The following is a 22,331-nucleotide window of genomic DNA, read 5'->3' as shown; positions in this document are numbered from 1 at the left end:
GCGTTGTTGAGTTATGCGCTTTCCAACAAATTTTACAATTCATTTTTAAATTATAGATATATTTTCGACATTCTTTAATTTTATATTGTTGATGCCAGGAATATTTCCGCCGACGCTTCAGGCGTTGATCGTTATAAATGACTGCGGCGGTTTTCGTCCTGCGGTCGCATCTAATGCGAGCTCCCTGCTGAATTCGTGCTACCTGTACAATCCCTTTCGCATTTTCGCTCCTTCTCTACACTTTACACTACTTGCCTCTACAATTGCACCAAAAACAGCGGTGTGAGTTGATGTGACACTCGTGTGTGTGTGTGAGTATAACGTGTGATTTATTTCAGTCAACTGCTGCACAATACTTCTTTCCGGCAACTGCCGCGGGCACAAACTGGCACAAACAACCCCCGACTGGAGTGCGTACTCATACAGCAAATTCCGAAATTCCAGATATGCCTTTTGGTCGGAGCAGTGACACATAGTGACACACAAACTTCTGTTGAATAGGATAGGAAAACTGGGTGGTGTATTTGCGACACAACAAACATAAACAACACATTGCCAGATAGGACTATTAAATTGGATGCATTTCTACTATTACCAAAAGTGGTCTGTGATACACAAAATTTAAAAACAAAAAATTTAGTGTTTTGTGTTTTCCAGGTAATAAATTTAAAATTTTTGTTTTTATCTATAATATAAAAATAAATCGGAAAGTCTGTTAGTAAGCGCATAACTCAACAACGCCTAGACCAATTTTGCCAATTCTTTTTTTAAATGTTTGTTAAAGCCCAAGGATGGTTTTTACAGCTAGAAAAATTCGAATAATTGCGGGGAAACCCTAAAAACAGCCTTTTTCTATAGGATAAAAGTTGGCATTGAGATTCAATCATAGTAGTAGTTAAATAGTTGAATCCTAGATGGCGCGCTGAAGTGAATTATTAGCTGTTCTTAATATAATTAATTTCCTTAAAATAAAATTGCGAGTCTTATTGATAGAATTGACACATACTATGCCTAGAACAAGAGAGTAAAACCGAATTACATTTTTATTAAACACTACCGGGACGAAGTCGCGGGCAAAAGCTAGTTCTTTCTAAAAAAAAAGGTTTTTTTACTGGAGAAATAAGCAACACATGTTGGCACAGCATGCTTTAATTTTTTTGGCAACAGACTGCACAGCAACATTTGTTTCGACACAAATATTATTTACACCCTTAAAATTGAAAAAAAAAACTCCAAGTATACCTATAGAAGAAAGGTCACGTACGAAATAGAAAAATTGCGAAAAAACAGCAATGGAGAAAAGACATACATCAAGGAAGTGATTTACAACTGTATCAAAAAGACAATGTCCAGCCCAGCCGGCGAGGATGCGACAAAAGAAGCATCTTGAGTCTAGACGACAATTTTTTTCTTTTCTTCTTTTCCTATCCTGTTTCACGTTTTAAACCCAGAACACAGCGATTGCTACATTCTATACTATACACTTGTACAAGTTTTGTATCGTGATCTTGTTATCCTTTCAAAACAAAATTACATGTACAAGGTCTCAACTCGCCTTGGAAAGTCCTTGCAAACTGTTCATGTTTATGCCGCGTGAAGGTCTTCAAGGTTTAAACTTTCATGTGGAAATTACCTGAACAATAACATGCTGTTAGGAGTTACAGTTCGAAGGAAATCTTAAATTTTCACCAACACACTGTGTGAAATAATAGTTTTGCGGTTTGCCGTACCAATCCCGAAATTCATTGCCTTGGACGGCTACGCAGTCGCCTTACGACTAGTTACTCGTGTTTCATTTTCAGGACCACAGTACAATATAACACACAGGCAACCCAAGGGCAGTAAATCCAATGCTATAATATTACACATCCTTGGCTAACCCCTCCATTCTCATCCCAGTCGAAGAGGTACGAGTAGAATGTCCTTCTTACAACTCGGGTTTACTACAACGTACTATATCTTACTTAAAAGGCCAAGCGAAGACCGGAGTATAACAAGAGGAACAACTGCAGTTATAGAAACTACTAATATACAGAGTGTTCAATGAAATTCTTACGACAATATAAAACAAATTACAAAATAGGTATTTTAGTGATTGTAAACACTCAGTAGATGAACTTTGTGGGTTTGTATGCTTGTATGTAGTAAAGTCTACCTCAGAGTCGGAAATAGCCACCCTAATTTCTAGTTAGAACAAAATCCTAGAATATGTTATGACTCTACATCTACAACTAACCCTTGGTTTTCGGTTTGTTGTGTTACATCCACACTGTATATATTCAACTATGAAATCATCTGGACCAGAACAAAGATTTCATTTCTAGGGGAAAGGCAATATACCACTTTATTGCTGCGACACGTAGAGAACAACTCTGCCAAATCCAAAATGTCTGAATTGTTAATTCTAGAAGTTTATTATTAATAAATACAAGTGGATGGATCATTGCCAGAAGGGTAGTTAATTACATTACGAGGTTCTTCTTCAAAATATACTGTGAGATGGCATTCTTTGAAAATTTTACTTGTTTTGGGGGAAAAATGTAATGTAACGGAATTGATGCTTCGGGTCCAACGTCCGAAGTCGAATTGAGTGGATGGTGGAGTGCGTGTCTTCGATACCTTCCACTTATCGTCGTTAGTGTTTCCTCTGCGTGCCTGCCGTCACTCGTGTGCTTTATTAGAGTTGATTGGAAGCGTATCAAACCGCCACTGCCAGCCACCGCCTGCCACTTTATTACTGTCTATTGCATTCCCTCTCTTCAGCTCCCAAAATCTTCAAATCAGTATTGCAAGCACATCTTGCATGTCAGTTGCAGTCTGTTCTCTTTTGATTCCACGTGACGTGTAATAATCTTTTATATTTTTGTGGATTTTTGTTGAAATGAACAAATTATTAGGTAACACTTACCCTAGAATGATTCCCATCGACGAAGAACTCCGCCTCGGTGCGACCGACGCCGGCTGTAATCGGCGGCGCGTTGAATTCGTCGTAGACTCCACCCTCGCCTTGGCTTTGCGCCTCGAGCTGATCGGAACGACCCGTCTCGGCGAACGCCTTCACGCCGGCGGAGCTGCGCTGCCCAAGTCGGAACAGCGTGAATGATTTATCGTGGCTGCGGCCTACGGACCAGAAACAGAACAAACAATGAGTTTCGCACGTTTCCAAGCGCTCCAACGCTCAATTTCACCGAGTACGGATTGGGGCACATTGCACATACAATCTAAAGCCGCAAGCTTGATTTCATACCACTAATAAGCCAACACAACGACGATCATTACCATTTTATTCAGCAACCACAATACCCACAGGACTGCTTAGTCTATAAGGTCTTGTTTGTTGCAGGTAATAAACCATAGAAAAGAGAAACTGCGCATCTTTGATGGAATAAAAAAAATAAATGAGGGAAAATGGAAGGCTGCAACGAAAAGTCGTAAACATATTTTTCTTGCCGCGAGAAATGATTAAATTTGCAGGTTTACGAGCAAACGCGTTGAAGCGTTCGGGGCGATATTGTAATGCTGGTGAGCGCAGAATATATAATAAAAATGACTGACGGTTTTATTAAATAAAACGCTTATTAGGTTGCAGCGTGTGCGTGTGTATTTTACAAAACGTCAAAAACAGAAATTAAGCAACTTGGAAAACAACATCTCCGAAAAAAATTCAAAGAGATTAGTTACAACGGTTTTAATTATCATATAAATGCACTGATAAGCTAAAATGCACTGCTATTGTTTTCTGTTAAGACATCAAGGTGATGAATTGCACAATGTTATCAGTTTAAATTTAGTACTATTATTTGTTTAATAAACTGCATAAATACTAAGAATACTTTGTTTTTTCATTCAAAGTTTTGCAGTAGTCAACATGATTTTATTGTTTTTATTAGTTTTGGTGCAGTATGTGTTTGCTGCTATTATTTTTGATTTTTCATCAACTACAAACACACCTTTAACTCCTGAATCATTGATTAATGTTGAAAATCTTGGAAAAATTAAAGGTTTTATTAAGACATCTTCTGATTTACCAAATTTTCGATATTATCAATACAAAGGAATACCATATGCTCAAAGTACACCAAGGTTTACTATCTCCAAAGCTGTTTTACCGTGGAATGGAACTTTTGATGGGACAAACGAAGGGAAAGTTTGTCCTCAAGTTCTAGGTGATGTTCAATACCCAGGATCTATTAGTGAAAACTGTTTGGTTCTGACTGTGACCACACCTGAGGTAAGGTCCACTCACCTACCAGAAGTATAATCTTATAGTATCAATATCGCAATATTCCAGGACCCTAATAATATACAAAGTCTCCAACCTGTAGTTGTATTCATTCATGGTGGAATGTTCAACATTGGTACCAGCAGAACAAGTTTCTATGACCCTGAACTTTTGGTCCAAGAAGGTGTGGTGGTTGTGCAACCAAACTTCCGTCTAGGTGCCTTTGGTTGGATCACAGACGGTAAAGTCATCCCATGTAACCTTGCTTTGAAAGATGTACGCCTAGCTCTACAATGGGTTCAGTCCAATATAAAATCATTTGGTGGTGATCCATCAAAAGTAACCATTTATGGTGAAAGTGCTGGATCTACTATAGTATCCACTTTATGGCAATCCAAAAGGTTGTCTGATCTATTTCATAGTGTTTTCATGCAAAGTGGGACTGTAATTAACCCATGGTCAGTACAAAAACAACCTGAACAAGCTTTTCAAATTGTTTTGAATGGGACCAGGTGTAGGTCCATTGAAAATAATACACTTCAACAGATTGAGTGTTTAAAAAGTTTACATTATACTGAACTGAATGTGGTTAACACTATTGAACTAGTCGTGGTTGATGTTGTGAACGCAGGAGTCCTAGATGGTGTCATTACTGCTGTGGTCATGTAGGATCCTAATGATCCAGATGCTATTGTTGTTGAAAATCCTTTGGAACAACTTAAAACTGGTAATTTTCGGAAAAACGCACCAATGTTGATCACACAGACCAGTGAAGAAATGTTTACGTTTGCTGCTGTGTTGGATACGTTAAGATGGAAGTCTAACGCAGATCTGGTACCATATGGAATGATGGCTAGCGACAAGAACCTAGTAGGCAGCCTGATAAAGTCTTACTATGCAGGGAGTGAAGAGTTATGGCCTGTAACTCCATTACCCATTTATATTAGAGTAATTTTTTTCTTTTTTTATTTGTTTGCTATAAACAGGTTTAAAACTGACTATACAACGTTTTATTATAGTATGGAAGTGACGTCCTTTTCAACTATCCTCTAAGACGCTACGTGGAACTAATCCAACCTAAAATGCCAAATGCTCCAGTTTATGTTTTACAGTTTTCCTACGCCAGTGAAATGGGAAGGTTCAATGATAAAATCAACAAAGTGGGACATTCGGATGACTTGATCTACACTTGGAAAGAAGAAGATTTTACTAAAGAAGATCAAGTCAAAGTTACTTATCCTCCTGAGACATTTGTAAAACGCCGGCAGTTTAATAGAATGATTTGTAATTTTGTTAAATTTGGGTAAGAAAAACTAATTTTTTAAGTATTTACATCCATTTATGGTAAATTTCATTTTTAAAGGAACCCAACTCCTGGAGAAGACCCACTTTTGGGTAATATAATTTGGCCTAATGTTTCCAATATAGATACTTTTGAATATCTAGACTTTAATCACAAAAATACCATTAAACAAAGACCGAAAGATGCTAATTATGCCTTTTGGTCGGATTTATATAAACAGCATGGTGCTGGTTCAATTACTCTGTAATTATATGTTTTAATTTAAATATGTAATTTATGATAATATGCAAAACGACCAAACAAAATAATATTTGCTTAGAAAGTATATAAATGATTATAATATTAATGTTCATTAAGAGATTTATAAAATCACTTGTGACCTGTCATTAAATACATATTTTAATTAAGATGATTTCTTTTATAACTTTTGCTGTAATAAACCTCGTAATAAATGTTTCGGCAACTCCTGTAGGCGAATCAATAGTAAATATTGATGGGGTAGGACCCGTTAAAGGTTTAATTCAAGAATATGGAGATTCTTCTGGAGATGTTTATTTCCAGTATCTGGGAATACCTTTTAGTCACGCAGGACGTTTTGAAGTTGCTCAACCAAGTCCTCCATGGACTGAGGTATACGATGCTACCGTGGAGGGAAAGGTATGTCCTCAACCAACTGGTAATATTCAGTTTCCGTTTGGTGTCAGTGAAGATTGTTTGGTTTTATCAGTTACATCACCACAGGTTAGTTTTATGCCAAAATTTTCGTTTTTTTTTTGTTTATTTTATTTTTTTAATGGAAAGGATCCTAATGATCACAGTTTACCTCTGAAACCAGTCGTGGTGTTTATTTATGGAGGTGTTTTTATAATCGGCACCTCCCATAAAGAATTCTACGACCCTGAAATACTAGTAGGAGAAGGTCTGGTTGTAGTACAACCTAACTACCGCCTGGGATCTTTCGGTTGGGTTACAGATGGTTCAATAATTCCTAAAAACATTGCTTTGAAAGATGTAAGATGCGCTTTGGAATGGGTCCAAGCACATATTCATGAGTTTGGTGGTGATCCCAATCAGGTGACCATTTATGGCGAGAGTGCAGGTTCTGTTATTGTTTCTACATTGTGGCATGCACGACAACGCCTCAACAATCTCTTCCATGCTGTGTTTATGCAAAGTGGCGTTGTTATAACTCCATGGGGTTTACAAAAACGACCAGACTTAGCGTTTCACAATGTTCTGGTTAAAACTAGATGTATTTGCACGATTGATCAACCCGTGGAAGATCAAGTTGATTGTTTAAGGAGCCTAACATATGCGGAATTAAATATTGAAGATCTTTTGACTTTGGGATTAAATGATATAGCAGCAGCTGGGTTATTATCAGGGTTTAATGCTGCAGTGGTTATGGAAGATGCTTGTGATCCAGATGCAATTGTGATAGAAGATCCGTTACAACAGTTGAAAAATGGAGATATCAGGGCTGATATGCCGTTGATGATGAGTATAACCAATGAAGAAGTGTTTACATTTGCTCCTTGTATGTTTGGTTGCATAACTACACATGAGATGTTAAGTGGGTAGTATAGGTTTAACATTTTTTAAATTTTCTTTCAGTGGTGGATACGGTAAGAACAAAATCCAACGCTCAAATTGTACCTTTCGGTATGGATGCAGCCAATCCTAACTATGTAGGTGGTTTGATTAAAGGTCATTATGCGGGAAATGAATTACTTTGGGCAACAGCTCTTGACATAACTTACATGGAGGTAACTATAATAATACTTTCTTTATATGAAGTTATGCTTTAAACTGATTAATATATTTTATATTAGTATCTAGGTGATTTAGCTTTTAATTTCCCTGGTCGATATTTTGTGGAGTTGATTAAGCCACACATGGCTGCAAATATTTACGTTTTACAATTCTCTTATGCCAGTTTAATGGGACGATTAAACAATCAGATTAACATGGTTGGACATTCAGATGACTTGATCTACACATGGAAAATGGAATTTATAACTAGAGAAAGCATTGCCAAAATTGCTTATCCTAAAGAAACTTTTCAAAAACGAAAAGAATTTAACAGAATGCTTTCTAACTTTGTTAAATATCAGTAAGTTCAAGATTAAGAATAAATTTTTATTATTTTTTTAAAATTTTTTGTTTACAGTAATCCGACACCTAATAATGGTGAAGATATTGATATTTTGGGTGATTTAATATGGCCACCTGTAACTGATATTGAAATATTTGATTATTTAAATTTTGATCATAAGTTGACAATTCAGCAACGACTAAAGGATAAAAATCATCAATTTTGGCTTGATTTATACACAAAATATGGAAGAGGTACAATTTCTTTGTAAGTGAAAAAATGGCAAATTAAGTGTAGTATAAGTGTAGTACTCGTATATATTAAATGAATGTTTATATTTTGTAAATAAATTTATATTTAAAAACTATATCAACGTTTAAAAGAATAAACCTGTCATAGAATACAATATCACATAAATGCTGAGTTGCGCGCAGGCGCAAGCTCCACTCCGTGACTAAAGCTCGTGATTATTGTACTTTAGCCACGGCCTTGACCGTCCGTGCATAAAATACTACTCTTTGTGTCTCAAAATCATTGAAAAACTAGCGTTTTAAAAGTGAAAGTAAAAAAATAATTATGTGTCTTCAAACTGTTAAAGTTATTTAATTTTAAAATAAAAAAAATCCCTAATTAAGTTTTTTTGACATGGCATTTCCCTTCAACTTATTAAGCAAAACAAACAAGCAAAGTTCCTAATGAAACTTATTTTTTCAGCGTTCCACCACCCGCTTCATTCCTTAAACATAACTTCATCATTCCCACGCATTCCGGTTTGCGTTCCTCCTTGTTAAAACACATTACGCAGGCGTCCTGCAAAGAAAACAACCCAAAACCTATAAAAACCAAACGCGACGACGGTTTTTTATGCGTAATTACGCGATGGGGGTCCTTTTCATAAATAAACTCATAAAGTGTTGCAAAATTGATCAAGTAACACCCACAAGAAAAAAAATACATTGACACATTCCTAAGATTGCGGAAATGAACCTTTTTAGATTATACAAGTGTACAAATTTCTACAAGGTCAAAAGTACGTGTATATCACTCAAAGTTTAAAAAAAGCGTAATGAAAATAAATTCACACAGCGGCGTTAACATTTTACGACGCGCGCTAGAAAGTCCGACGTTAATGACACTCGTTATCATTAATAAAAATCAGTTCATAATTCATTCAACAGACGAGTCGTCGTTGCGCCTTGTCCCGCCTCCACGTTGACTTGTCCCTCGTCGTTTTAATTACGAGCTCGTTCTTTGCTTCGTCTTATAATCACAACGTTTCACCAAAGCTTCATTAACGACTCCAAACATTGAATAAAGAACCTTGCAAACAAAAGCAAACAATATTTTCATCAATAAATGTTACAAACATAATTTAAATGAGCGTAGTTTTTGAAAATATTTTAAGTTGATGGCGTGCCGCGTGCAAATTTCACTGCATCAGAGGTAAATTGAAAATGATGCATTACCTCATCGTGTGGAACATTTAATTATCCCTGTCGGAAGCCTTGCCTGCGCTATTCGTTCACCGAGTACGCTGCGCACGAAACTCGTTTAATACCAGGAAGAGGATAAAGATATTCTAATTAAAACTGAGGTATAAATCTGGCGCGGAATTCGACTACCGCCATAATGAAGAATGTTTTTTTTTTGCAAATTAATATTGAATAAACACACCTCTATCAAAATCCCACGCTGAAGCATTAAAGATTAATAGACAAAGCACGTCGTTTTTATTATTAATCCCCGAGTGTCCAGCACCACCACATTTTGTGCGCCCTGGTTTAAAGGGAATTCTGATTTAATAACCAATTCATATTTTCCAACCCGTATGTGTGTGCGTGTGGTTGCCTAGCTATTGCAATTTCTCCCTGTCGGCGATTCCAAAGGGGTAGAGGACAAGCGAGCGCGTTAATACTTTATGATCCTATTGAAAAACCACTAGCGTCCGACCGAATAAACCCTTGCCCTCGCCGGAAAATGAATGAGAACCAGCGTGGAAGTGCGGAAGGGTTGCGATGTGAATGTTTTATATAAATGAGAAAGGTAAAATCAAGAGGTTTTTAGGTGAAACAAATTTCGCCGAAAAAATGAAGTAGATGAAAGGCGTGCGTTGGCGAATTTACAAATGCACAGAAACAAACAAAGAGAAAATGCTTTTCAAAGGGTTTTTGATACAATAGGCTTTATATCTGTATGAAAATTATATTATATTAATTATTAAGTCATTTTTTTGTAACATCTTGGATAAATATGAAAAAAACTGTAAAAAAAAACTTTTACTTTTGTGCGATGAAAAAGTTTACTCTGTCGAAGTAGTAAAAGTATAGTAAAAGTCAAAGGGATAAGTCTTGTGACGATTCTACGACTCCTTTGAGAGCACACTTTCCAACACGTATGCCGAGGCATGTCGAAGACGCGCGGCAAAGGAAGTGCGTTCTTTTCGATATCGACGTTGAACGTCAAACGTGCATGCGAAAGAGCAAAACGTATGCGCGTCACGATCCGGGAAGCTTCTTTATGACGAACAAAAGCCGTGCCAAGTTTTCCATGCCTGCTGCTTGCTCTGCGAGAGTGCCATTTCGGTACCATCATCATTTGTGTAAAAGTGCGAAAGTTTTGGCGGAGGCAATAAGTTGTAAAAACAATTTTTTCATAGCAAAAATAAAAATTTTGAAATTTTAACTGAATTTTAGTATTCAGTGTTTGAGTTTTAACAATTCAAAGTGAAATAATAAGAAAAATAAAGTTGAAGCGACTTGAGTCTGATATCGAAAAGCAATTTTTATTTATATATAGTTTAAGATGATATATGTCTCGGAAGCGAGGCGAAGTTAATGCCGGAAGCGCTGCGACCGAGTTAGGCGTGCAAGAAAGTCCTGCGATGCACACACAGTTCCCGTCGATTCGGCAGTTTCGGCACCGCCGCCGCAGCCGATGGCAATAACTTTCTGCTGACTTGCGAGCGCGCCTCGCGAGTCCATTACCGCCACGGATTCTACCGCCGCTTTTAGAGTCACCGTGTCCTGTCGCTGCCGCCATGTTTTTACTCATTTCGTGTTAGAAAACGCAACGCAAGGCAAAAAGCGCAGCAGCGATGCAGGCAAACCTTCTTCATTCCAACAAATCGAATACAAACACAATAACCTCAGTTTATACAATAGACCGTACGTTATCTAACGCTGAAATATCGAATATCAAATGCACCGAAACTTACTCTTGACGTAAGAGAAAATAGAACATTTGTAAGCATTCAGAAACATTCAGAATAAATAACTCTACTGAATACCAACACATTTAAAAAGATTTAAAATTTAAAATATTTTAAAAATTGAATTTTTTAAATTAATTTATGTAAATCGTGATATTTTCATTTTATTTTTTTGATATTTTGGAAATAAAATTATTTTCTTCAACAGACTGTATCTCTAGAACTTATAGATAGCAGTATTCGAGTACTGAGAGTAAGGAAGTACCTGTCGACGAAAACAAGCCGAACGACCGAAATCTCCGCATTGCACCAAAATTAGTTTCGTATAGCTTCGCAAGAATCTAAGCATGAATCACAATTTCCCAATCCCGAATTTTGGCAAAAATCATATAAACAGCAACACATTTGTTATAGACACGTGAATTTATTATTAAAGTTGCGGTCGAAGTGATTTTATGTTGTTTTCCTGTGCTACATATTAAGCACTAAAGTTTGCAACCCAACACACATGTTAAAAGAACCGCCCGCCATGTTGACTGCAATCGATGTTTTTGGGCGATATATTATGAACCAGGTGCGTTTTAAACTTCTAAAATTCTGTATTTTCAGATTAAAAAATATTAATTCAAATTTTAAAATGAAGTAAAACTACAGAATGGGAATGTACAAGTAGAAACATTTCGTTCGGCGAATGAATTCCGAAAACTCTTCTATTTTGCGTTATAACGAACGCGAATGTGCAATATTTATACGTGCATGTGTGTAGGTAGCCTTTGTTTAACTGAATGTCCACTTCGTCCACCTTGTGCATGACATACGCGGAACATACACACGCTTTGCTGTAGCTCAGCAGCCGGTACCAAAGTGGAAACGAGTAAATAGTGGCGCACCGGGCCGGCAGTAATTATACGCGCTTGTTCAGTCCCCGGCGGCAAACAAAGTTTTAATTGAACTCGATGCCTTTCTATACGCGTTTTCTATAAAGCCATACAGACGTACTTAAATCCGCTTTGAGCGCAGTGTGAAAATTGTTCCAACCAGAACAAAGCGGAGTACAAATCAGTACAGAATGAATTTGTTGCACAAGTCTTACTAATTAGGTAATAACACAAAAGTTAGACACTTGAAAATCTGTAATTTACAAACCTGTTGAATATGAATATTTTGTGTACGGTTAAATTTTGAATCCAAAAAATAAACGAAAATTATTTTTTTTCATTTCTTTGCGTTTCAGCTTGAATGAACTGAATCAGAATCTGAATCAATCTTCATTTTTCTATACCCGCTGGCTGTGCATTCATCCTCCATTCGTCTGGTCGTATTTATTCGCTTAATGCGCTTTATACCCTTTATTGTCTTTGATAAAAATGCCAAATTGAGTCATAATTCACGCCAAAAGACTTAATTTTCCATCGTTTGCTCACTATTCTTACTGTTTTTTTCTATTTTCCACTAACAATCACTACTATTCTTTCTTTCATCATTCACATCCACCAGTAATTGCTCACTGAACAGAATTCATTTATTTACTGGATTTTTATTGCAGCTGAAATTTTCCGTTTCCTGTTTTTTGTGTACGAACGGACAATTCTTTAACTCTTCGTTATTTCGTTCGGAAGATCTATGAGCCGGAATTTCAGCCGAAGAATGAGAGTTCATGAGTCGGACTGAAAATGAAACTGAACGTTGAGTTGAAAAAAAATAAAGCTGCAAGGCGAGTCTGCTGGAGACGATGAAGAGAAGACGGAAACGTTTTTGGAAACGACCACGTTTGCTAAATCTGAGGCCAGCTTGAACTTGAAGGAAGTAGACGTAGAAAAAGCGGCACGGCGATGTTCTTTATTATCGTCTTGTAAATCGTCCGGCAATATGTCACAATGTCTGGTCGAGCAAGACCAGGGACCAACAACCCCTCACAGAGACTAAATTCTTACAGACTTATAAATGCGTCGCCTTTTTTCTTGTTTTTTAGGTTAAAACAGATAAAAACATCAAAGCAGATAATAATATTTATACCTAAATGCTTTTACCTTTATTATTTATCTTCTACCTTCCTGCATATTGTCACACGCACGTGACGGGCTGCAGATTGAACTTCAACCCTCGCAATCTATCCCTGTCCATTCTCATCGCTCATGTCATCCTGTTCTTAAACTCGAAATTGCAGTTTGCAGATTACCCTCGGCAAGAAACACGTGGCAAATCTCGGCGAGGGAATAAGACAAGATGAACCATCAAATCACACCACACGCCATCGACATTCGCCTAGAGGGGTGCAAATAGATGGAAATTTGCAGGATGCACGTGGGAGGATTACACCGGATGGCCAGATTACAGATTGGGGGATATTGCGGTTCGTAAACTGTCTATTTAATGCTGGTGTTGATATTGTTGCTAGGTTTTGTTCGACCAACAACCTAGACCTTGAAAATAAAGGATTTTGTCGTTTGTAAATGGCAGACCAGGAACTTGAAATGACGTGTCATCAAATAACTATCATGAAACTCGGCAAAACAAAGCGAGAAACTGGAAGGCACTAATGGTTTGTAATGTTCGGTCAGCAATGACACGACAAGCTGTTGCTTCCTCTTCCTGCTTCTATTCTTGTAACAGCTAACAATATAACACTGCCAGATATTACACATCTGGTACAATCAACAATAATTTAAACTTATACGAATCGAATGTATTTTATGACACATTTTGTTTTACAGACATCTTGGAGGTTTATACTAACTGTAAAATTGATGTAGGCAACCAAGTATACACGTATTATCCCTACTAATATTATAAATGCGAAAGTCCTGATGTTTGTTACACTTTCACGCAAAAACTACTTAACCGATCATCATGAAAATTTGTACACATATTCTTAGTGGTGCCCGAATGGTTATAGGCTACTTTTTATTTAATAAAAAAAATATTTCTAAATAAAATAAAGAAATTGTTTAGCCAATAATACCTCTGCATCAGGCTATTTGACTACTTTAGCGCCATCTAGCATTCCAGCAATGAAGCTTAAACCTAAGTACTATAGTACCATCACACTGTATTATCAAACTGTATTACCGACAGCTACGTCAACATCAAATCCAATTGACTACACTATGGAGACTGTACACTATACTTCCATAGACTATGCTTTCAGCCATTTTAAACTTCCCGCCATTCTACTTCATTGTTACTTCTTCAATGACTACAAACGCGTACTGAAGCAACTTCATTATTTTAGATATTCGCGAGCGAAGCCGCGGATTAAAGCTAGTAAGTGATATTTATGATAGTATGATTATATGATATTTCTAACTAAATATAAATTTACTGATTTAATCATAAAATAAGATGATTTCTGAATAAATAAATAAAATCTTTAAATCTTTTCCTTTCTCTGTGCACAACTTTGAATAGTGAAATGTGAGGTTATGCAATACCTCATCATTAATCATGGCGTTTTCAGTGTTCAGTGTCTTCCAACAATATAATGCAACTTAAAAGATAAAACAGGTCCAAATAACGCGGCAGCTTGCGCTCGCAGCGTTATTGTTTTTAAACTTTGCGAAGCGTAAATAAATTGCAGCTGTCCGCGCGCGCGGCTGCTCACCTTCGGCGAGGGTGATTAATGACATCTCCGAATTTAAAAGAATCCACGCGCCTTGCCGCCATTACGCGCAAGTGATTAATAAGAAAAATCCAATTTCAGCTCGCGGCAATTTCCGCCGCTTTAGGTATCCGCACCAATCTGCATTCCACATCCGTCATCGCAGCATCATCCCTTCGTTTTAATTCGTTAATTTGGGAATTTTTAAATTTGAAATTCCACCGCTCTGATTTTTCACTGATGTCTAACGTAGGAAGATTAGAGTGAAAAGTTTTTTTATTTCGCTGCGTAGCCTTAAGGTAAGAGTACTAAAAAGATCCTTACGATGTTAGGTAACATTTATCATTTTTGTAATATGATGTAATAACGCTATCAATCCTTAAATTTCACATCCTTTCAACCGCATATTAGAAATGCGTTCGTACGCAAATTCGAATAATGCGAAGAATTTAATATGTGATCAAAAAAAAATGCGCCGAAATGTTTAAATGATATATTTTCACGAATTCTTTACAATTTGCATTTCCGGTATGAATGTCGAATTCTTCAGTGTAACGGATATCGACGGATCGACGGATGAACGATTTCAAGCCCATCGTAAAAACGTGTTCAAGTCGGGATGTGTTAGATGTGAGTTTCCCGCATCTTGGGCGTCACCTTCAATAAAAATAAAAGCGCAGAGATGGATATCGACGAAATGAGAGAAAAGGGAAAGTCGGAGCCCTTCAGGCGACGATGGCAACGCAAAAAAAATGAGCATGACGAAAGGGGAAGCTGCGGAATGCTATCGAACCGAAAAGAAATGCCAATTTCGATTCGCGTATGAATATCAACCAAATTTCCACCTAAGTAAAACCGTCACACACTTATGCATTCCAACACTTCGGGAATGTAATTGAAAAATTAAATTTAAAAACTTTTTATTTAAAATTTTAATTAAAGAGAAGATAATACAGCTGTATTGTTTTATTCAAATGTCGGTTTTAGACATCTAGCAAAACATTAATTAAAATATCACCCGCAGAGCGCGCGTCAAATACTCGCATCGCCATTGGCTAAATGAAACACGAAACAAAACAAAACTTGCGCTGCGCGGGTGCAGACAAACAGGTAACTAAAAGCCTCGTGGTACACAACAACTTATATAAGATGTTATTCGATTCCGTTTCATGTTTTACCCCGTTCCGAGCTAAAACACAACTCGAAAGACATCAAAAAACAAAGTTGCGAAACAATACCAAGAAGTAGAACTAAAATTGATATAAATTATTCACTTTGAAATGAGTGTAAGCTCATTTTCATACTGTTATACTGAGTATTTTTGCATTCCGTTTGTGATTTGTTTTAATCTTGGAATGGAGGAAGTTGTCTTAAACTCCGTGTTTGTCAGCGTGGGTTGTTTGCTTGCTTTTGTTTATTTTCGGTGCGGCAACGACAAACAAGGCAACAAGCCAACACGTTTTCTTTGGCTCTTCGCGTTGTGCGTCAGGACGCAATGTTTGCATTTGGTCTTTCTTTTGTGTTCGGTGTGTTTTCTTTCCGCGACAAAAATGAATACACTTCATGCGATCGGAAGGCGCGCATGGTAAACACGTCTTTGTCGAGGAAAACAATCGAAAAGCATTACGTTATTTATTGTCAAATAAAGTTAACGTAATTAAATATACAGTGTGTTGTAATACATCAACCACAAAGTGAAATTAATAAAATTATTGATTTTGTGGTGTTTTTAGGAAAAAAAATCTGTTTGCTTTCAATATTTCGCCATTTTGGAACGCTTGGCAGCGTGCCAAATTGGTTGCGATTACAGACAACCTGGCCCGAATACACTGCTTCACTGGTAGACATTTTTATTCCAGTGAAATGTACGCAAACTTCAAGAATAACCACGAAACGAGAACATTTTCAAAATCAACATGAAAAACACACAAACAAATACTTTACAAAAGACTAAAATCAAATACAAACCTAACCTAAATGTATTTCATTACATAAATGTAAATTTGGTTGCATAACTTAATATACTCGCATTTATTATTAATTACAAAATCCGCATTGTACAAATCCTCGGTAGCTCTAAATGTGAACAATTCCATTTCCTGCAATTGGAATTCGATTTCGATTTGGATTTTTCCGGTGTTCATCGAACGTCAATCAGGCATTGCGATAAGGTTGATCTAATAATCTGCGGAATAAACGTGCATCACCGTGAACACACATTCCGCACATGTGGAAATAAAATTTCATTTTATGCATGTGTGTGTGGAAAGCAACATAAAATATGTTCGTCCACCTGTTTTGTATACGTTAAACGTGCGCGCTAATCAAATCCGGAAGCTAATCGAATTTCAGCGCACCGCCGGAATCGGATCAAATTTAGTGTAATTGCGAGTAACAACAAACGCAAATTGTCAAAATAGAAGTCCTATTTTGTTAAACAGCCTGTATATTAACATAAATGTAAAAAATTAGAATTTTTAACGTAGGCAACTTAAATATCATCATATTTAAAAGTAAACAGATGTTATGTTAAGTAAAACAAAACAAAAATTATTAAAATCATGTTTTAACATGAAAAGAGTGTTTATTTTATACAAAAATCAGATGTATTTTCTTGTTTACGTTGTAATCCCGCTTGAACCAAATAAAGTAAGTGAAAATGATGCGAAATGAATGAAAATTAACATGCTTGTTTGTTCACACGCATATATATCACTCCTCGCGGGTCTTAATTCCGACGCCCGGGGTTCGCGCACGCTAATTCATTAATTTAATGTTCTAATGTTTTAATGTTCAGGCCGCCGACGAAGTTATTACGAAGTTATGCGCGCTTGCGAGTCAACAAACGCGAAAGGTGGAGCGTAAAACGAAACTCTTCAAGGCGTCCGCCTAGCTGGGCAAAACCTCAACGTGCCCTCCACCGCACTTCTACTTACAAGGATTTTCCATTTCATAAACGACGTCGAAAGGTAACGGCATCAATTCTCACATGTAGGTATATGCAACTAGACAACGTTTAAGTGCGAGGAAGGCTTTCGCGTGAGTCACACGGATGAGTGGAGTAGTGAAATTTGTCGGATTGTGCGCCATGGCAAACTTGTTACGGCGCACAATTTTCATTCATCACATCCCTCCGGAGACGTATCGAGAGGCGCAAAGGCAACGAGACAAACAAATGGGTCGCTTGGGTTAACTTCCCGACCTACGAACTTTTAACTCTCCCTCATATTCCATATGGAGTTACATAAAGTTCGGGATGTTGGAATACATACACTCATCAAAGCAATTATACAGGATATTATTAATGTAATAAACATTCAATCGGTGAAATGTTAATTTTGTCGATAATTCAATAAAGCTTTACATTAATTTTAGTTCAATTGGGGATAGTTCAAAGGGTAATAAATTTATTTATGCAAACATAACGTAGAAATTGTATATAATATAAATATAAATTACAAATTCTGTTAGAAAGCGCATAACTCAACAACGCCTCGACCAATTTGCCCAATTATTTTTTTTTAAATGTTTGTTAAATTCCCTGGATGGCTTTTACGGCAAGAAAATTTCGAATAATTGCCGGGAAAACCCTAAAAACAGCCCTTTTTTATAGGATAAAAGTTGGTATTGAAATTCAATCATAGTTATAGTTAAATAGTTGAATCCGAGATGGCGCGATGAATTGCATTAGGTATTAGCAATTCTTTACATAATTAATTTCTTTAAAATAAAATTGCGAATATTTTTGAAAAAATTGACACATATTATGTTTTCCCGAGCAAAACTAGTTAATAATAAAAATAATTTTATTTTGTTTGTGTTTAATAAATAATCAGACGTTGTCGGAGCTTTTTAGGAAACATTCCCTTTATTTTTATTTCTTTATGTGTTTCGCAAAAAAATTGTCTGGGTTTATACGGTCATTCACTTTTTCTCGGCGTTTCCGGAGTATTTTTTGTGCTTTTAGGGTTTTTATAACCTTGGGCATTACCTAATTATCTTCTGCATCTCTTGCAGTCTACAAAAACATAATACGTTGTGTTTTTTTGCAAAAAATACTTGTTATTTTCACAAAAGATAAAAATAATAAGCCTGTTGTATTTTCTTCCTAATTTTACACATAAATAAATATATTTCAGTATAAATTAACAACTGTATCATTTTATAATCAATAAAACTCAAATTGTATTAAATGTAACGTTTTATACTGATGGCAACTGCGATAAAATTTGAAAATAAAAATGTTGCGCACGACGACAATATCATAATCATTTAAAATTTCCCATCGGTCTCTCTTTACGACCACATTCACAGCACTAGCCATTCACATATAGCCCCAGTCCATATCTATAGATTTTATTGTCACAATCGTAAAATGTCCGAACGTCCAACTCGCATGAAATCCATATTGCACAATGGACTGCAATTGGACGACGGTCATGAACGTTCAGATGTTGGACAAATGTCGCTTTACCACTACTACACGTACATAGGTACTATATCCATTGTCCAGACGGCAAATGCGCGTAATGAGAGCAACGAGTAACGAGTAATTCGCCCGGTAGTTATCGGACAGCGATTATCCTAACTTGCGCGACTGTTCCGGTGAATTCTCTCGCCGGCGCGATGAGCGGGGTGCAGCATTCCCTATGGGGTGAACACTGGCGCTGTTATTAGTTTGAATGGCCGGAGATTATTGCACTTGGACCATAATGTAGCTGGCGTAATCGCGCGCCTTAATTGCAGTTTTAGTTCGCCGTTCATAATTCGCCGACATATTTTGCTATTACTCCAAGAAGTAACCATTCGAGTATATATCCAGACTATTACCGAGTAAATTATTCGTCGACTTACTCATTCCACGACGTTTATTCGGCTTGAAATTAATACAATTCCGTATTAATGGTTCGAAAGTTATAAATTTAAATAGTTGCAATGTATTGCCTTCAAAGGGGGAATAGAAATTCCATAGTTACAGAAATCTCCACCAGATGGCAGAATTAGTTAGAATTGGTTTAAAAAGCTTTTATTTTGATGTTTATGCAATAAATTTGTTGATATTTTTATGTTTTAACACTAAATTCCATGTTTTCTGATATAATTAATATCATAAACGATAATTCGACTAATTTTTTGCTTAAATTTAATTTTCATACATTTAATTTACAAAAACAGCCACCAGAGGTCACTAGGTGTTTGTAATTTTGTCTAAACTTCTACTTTAAACTAGCTTTCGCCCGCGACTTCGTCCCGGTAGTGTTTAATAAAAATGTAATTCGTTTTTACTTTCTTGTTCTAGGCATAGTATGTGTCAATACTATCAATAAGATTCGCAAATTTATTTTAAAGAAATTAATTATATAAAGAATTGCTATTGATGCACTTCGGCGCGCTATTTCGGATTCAACTATTTTACTAGAACTATGATTGAATCTCAATGCCAACTTTTATTCTATAGAAAAAAGCTCTCTTTAGAGTTTTCCCAAAAATTATTCGAATTTTTCTTGCCGTAAAAACCATCCTTGGACTTTAACGAACATTTAAAAAAAAGAATTGGCCAAATTGGTCTAAGCGTTGTTGAGTTATACGCTTTCCAATACATTTTACAATTAATTTTTATATTATAGATATGTTTGCGATGAGTTTGTTGATGTTTTTTAGTTTCTATCAGTACATTTCTTGTTTCTATGGTATAATCATCATCTGGAACGTTAATTCGCCTAATTTTCCGCTCGTTATTTAAACGATTTCGCCCTTCTGGCTCACAGCGTGTTTGCTCTCACATCGGGTCCATTCACCACCCGTTCCACCACCCCTTTTGCTTCTCTTGAACGGCATGGCAGAGTAATGACCAACTCGGGCGCGGAATGGCTCAATGTAAGTCACTAATGCAATCAGCAAAACTCTCGGAACCCGGCTCGCTCAGAATTTGCGTCGGGCCCAAATCTCTGCTTGGTGATTTCGTCGAATTATCTTTCGCTACCAACACCCAAACGGCCCATACACTTTGCGCATATATATTTCTAAGTTTGTAGATTAATTAGGTAGATATAAAAACATTTACAATAAAAACGTGAATTATTCTTTTTGTTTGTGTTTTTGCGCGATGTTTAAAGCGAGATATATCAAATCTCATAATTGTGGGGTTCTACCCCACTATCTAAATTTTCAACATTATTAACTCCGTCTGGTATTTGCTGTCTGCTGTCTGGTCGATGTTGTGTAGGCATTTATTCTCGGCCCTGTGCGCTCATAAATTGAAATCTAACTTGTCGGCTTGTTGAATTTTTCATGCAAAAATATTCAAAACTTTTCGGCGCTCCCCCATAACAAACTCTGCCGCCCCAAAGGTTGCGGTGTTTTGTAAAACAGGTGCGTCGGTTCATAATTGAAAGGTAAATTTTTCACGTGACGTTTGCCAAATATTAAATTAAATTAAAAAGCGTCCCGAATTTATTAACACCGAAAATATTACCGAACAAAATTAAATTCTTTTCTATCTAAATGATTTTTCCTATTTTTTGTAAGAAAAAAATATGTCTGAAAAATCTTTGAGCCTGAGGTGTGCACGTGCACGTTAGCAGCGCGTCGAATGTTGGGTCGACGGACGTAAAATTTAATTTTCTCAATTTTCGGCGTTTTCGTCGAGCCACGCACGAACCAGCGCCGTTCAGCGCAAAAACCTCATTCACGCCCTTGCGTTCATGCCGCAGCTAAGCGCCGAACGTGCCGACGGCGAGAACTTATCCCAAATTGCGAGTGTGCGTCGTGAAAAAGGCCCTCGTGCGACGGCTAATAAAGTAATGTCTAGACTAGACTGAGGCTAAGCTTTCAACTGAATCCGGCGAACTAAACCCACGCGTTGCGAGCTCACGCGCTAAGCAGCATCTAAAAGGACAAAACCTTTTGTCATCCGAGTTCTATCCGCACGCATTCTTCTCTAAAAGATAAAATTAACGAGTTCTAATAACACACACACACCCACAACAAAAACATTAAAAATTATTTTTATCATGTTACTAGCTTTTGCCCGCGACTTCGTCTCGGTAGTGTTTAATAAAAATGTAATTTGTTTTTACTTTCTTGGTCTAGACATAGTATGTGTCAATTCAATCAATAAAATTCGCAATTTTGTTTTAAAGAAATTAATTATATAAAGAATTGCTAATAATGCACTTCAGCGCGCCATCTCGGATTCAACTATTTAACTATAACTATGACTGAATCACAATGCCAACTTTTATCCTCTAGAAAAATGCTGTCTTTAGGGTTTTCCCGGCAATTATTCAAATTTTTCTCGCCGTAAAAACCATCCTTGGACTTTAACAAACATTTAAAAAAATTGGCCAAATTAGTCTAGACATTGTTGAGTTATGAGCTTTCCAACATATTTTGCAATTCATTTTTATATTATAGATTGCCATTCAAATTCTTTGTTTTATAATTAGCATATATTCAATTTATTTTTCTTCCAAGATTTTTTTAGTTACAGACTTTGTGCTTGCAGAACAGGAAGGCAAACTTGAATTAAATTAACATCGGAATGTCGAGCACGTAATACATTGAAAAAGTCCTCTGCTCCTGGATTAAATAAACTGAAAATACCAGGAAGTGCAAACTAATTTTAATCACAATTTTTTTTCGCATTTTTATTCGATTGTATTGACTCAGAGATACCAACCAAACATTAATTTACATTTAAAAGATATTTTCACAAAATTTTGGGAGTATTTTCGGCTGAATAAATGTTTGTTTCGGTTAAACATCAGTATTAGCTGGTTTTACCTCCGATTCGACACGAAATAATAAATAAATGACCACAAATTTAAATTTAAATTTAATTTTCGATTCGTTTATAACTGCTTGCTGGAAATGAAATCGTATGATCGCATAGATTCGGCCGCA

The 22,331-nt window shown here is 36.5% G+C and overlaps 3 protein-coding genes across 3 annotated transcripts in view; 2 read left to right on the top strand and 1 right to left on the bottom strand.

Moving 5' to 3' along the window:
* mspo (M-spondin) overlaps positions 1 to 22,331 on the bottom strand; it is a 67,054-nt gene that overhangs the window by 5,181 nt on the left and 39,542 nt on the right. Inside the window, exon 2 of the mRNA XM_065313921.1 lies at positions 2,909 to 3,120. Within this exon, the coding sequence (XP_065169993.1) occupies positions 2,909 to 3,120 (212 nt within the window). The remainder of the gene's footprint in view (positions 1 to 2,908; positions 3,121 to 22,331) is intronic.
* On the top strand, positions 3,869 to 5,772 carry LOC135800690 (carboxylic ester hydrolase-like). The gene is made up of 5 exons (XM_065313994.1): positions 3,869 to 4,231; positions 4,292 to 4,843; positions 4,892 to 5,170; positions 5,242 to 5,525; positions 5,586 to 5,772. The coding sequence occupies exons 1-5, from the start codon at positions 3,869 to 3,871 to the stop codon at positions 5,770 to 5,772; spliced, it is 1,665 nt and encodes a 554-aa protein (XP_065170066.1).
* Positions 5,934 to 7,891, top strand: LOC135801514 (crystal protein-like). Its single transcript, XM_065315036.1, has 5 exons — positions 5,934 to 6,266; positions 6,327 to 7,062; positions 7,140 to 7,291; positions 7,358 to 7,638; positions 7,696 to 7,891. The coding sequence occupies exons 1-5, from the start codon at positions 5,934 to 5,936 to the stop codon at positions 7,889 to 7,891; spliced, it is 1,698 nt and encodes a 565-aa protein (XP_065171108.1).

The sequence above is a fragment of the Atheta coriaria genome, unplaced genomic scaffold (genome assembly GCF_025399875.1).
Source record: "Atheta coriaria isolate IRGN ID8LTWV9N9 unplaced genomic scaffold, Caltech_Dcor_3.1 hic_scaffold_10_pilon, whole genome shotgun sequence".
Lineage (NCBI taxonomy): Eukaryota > Metazoa > Arthropoda > Insecta > Coleoptera > Staphylinidae > Dalotia > Dalotia coriaria.
Note: the sequence above shows the minus strand (reverse complement) of the source record. Positions and strands in the feature narration are given on the sequence as shown.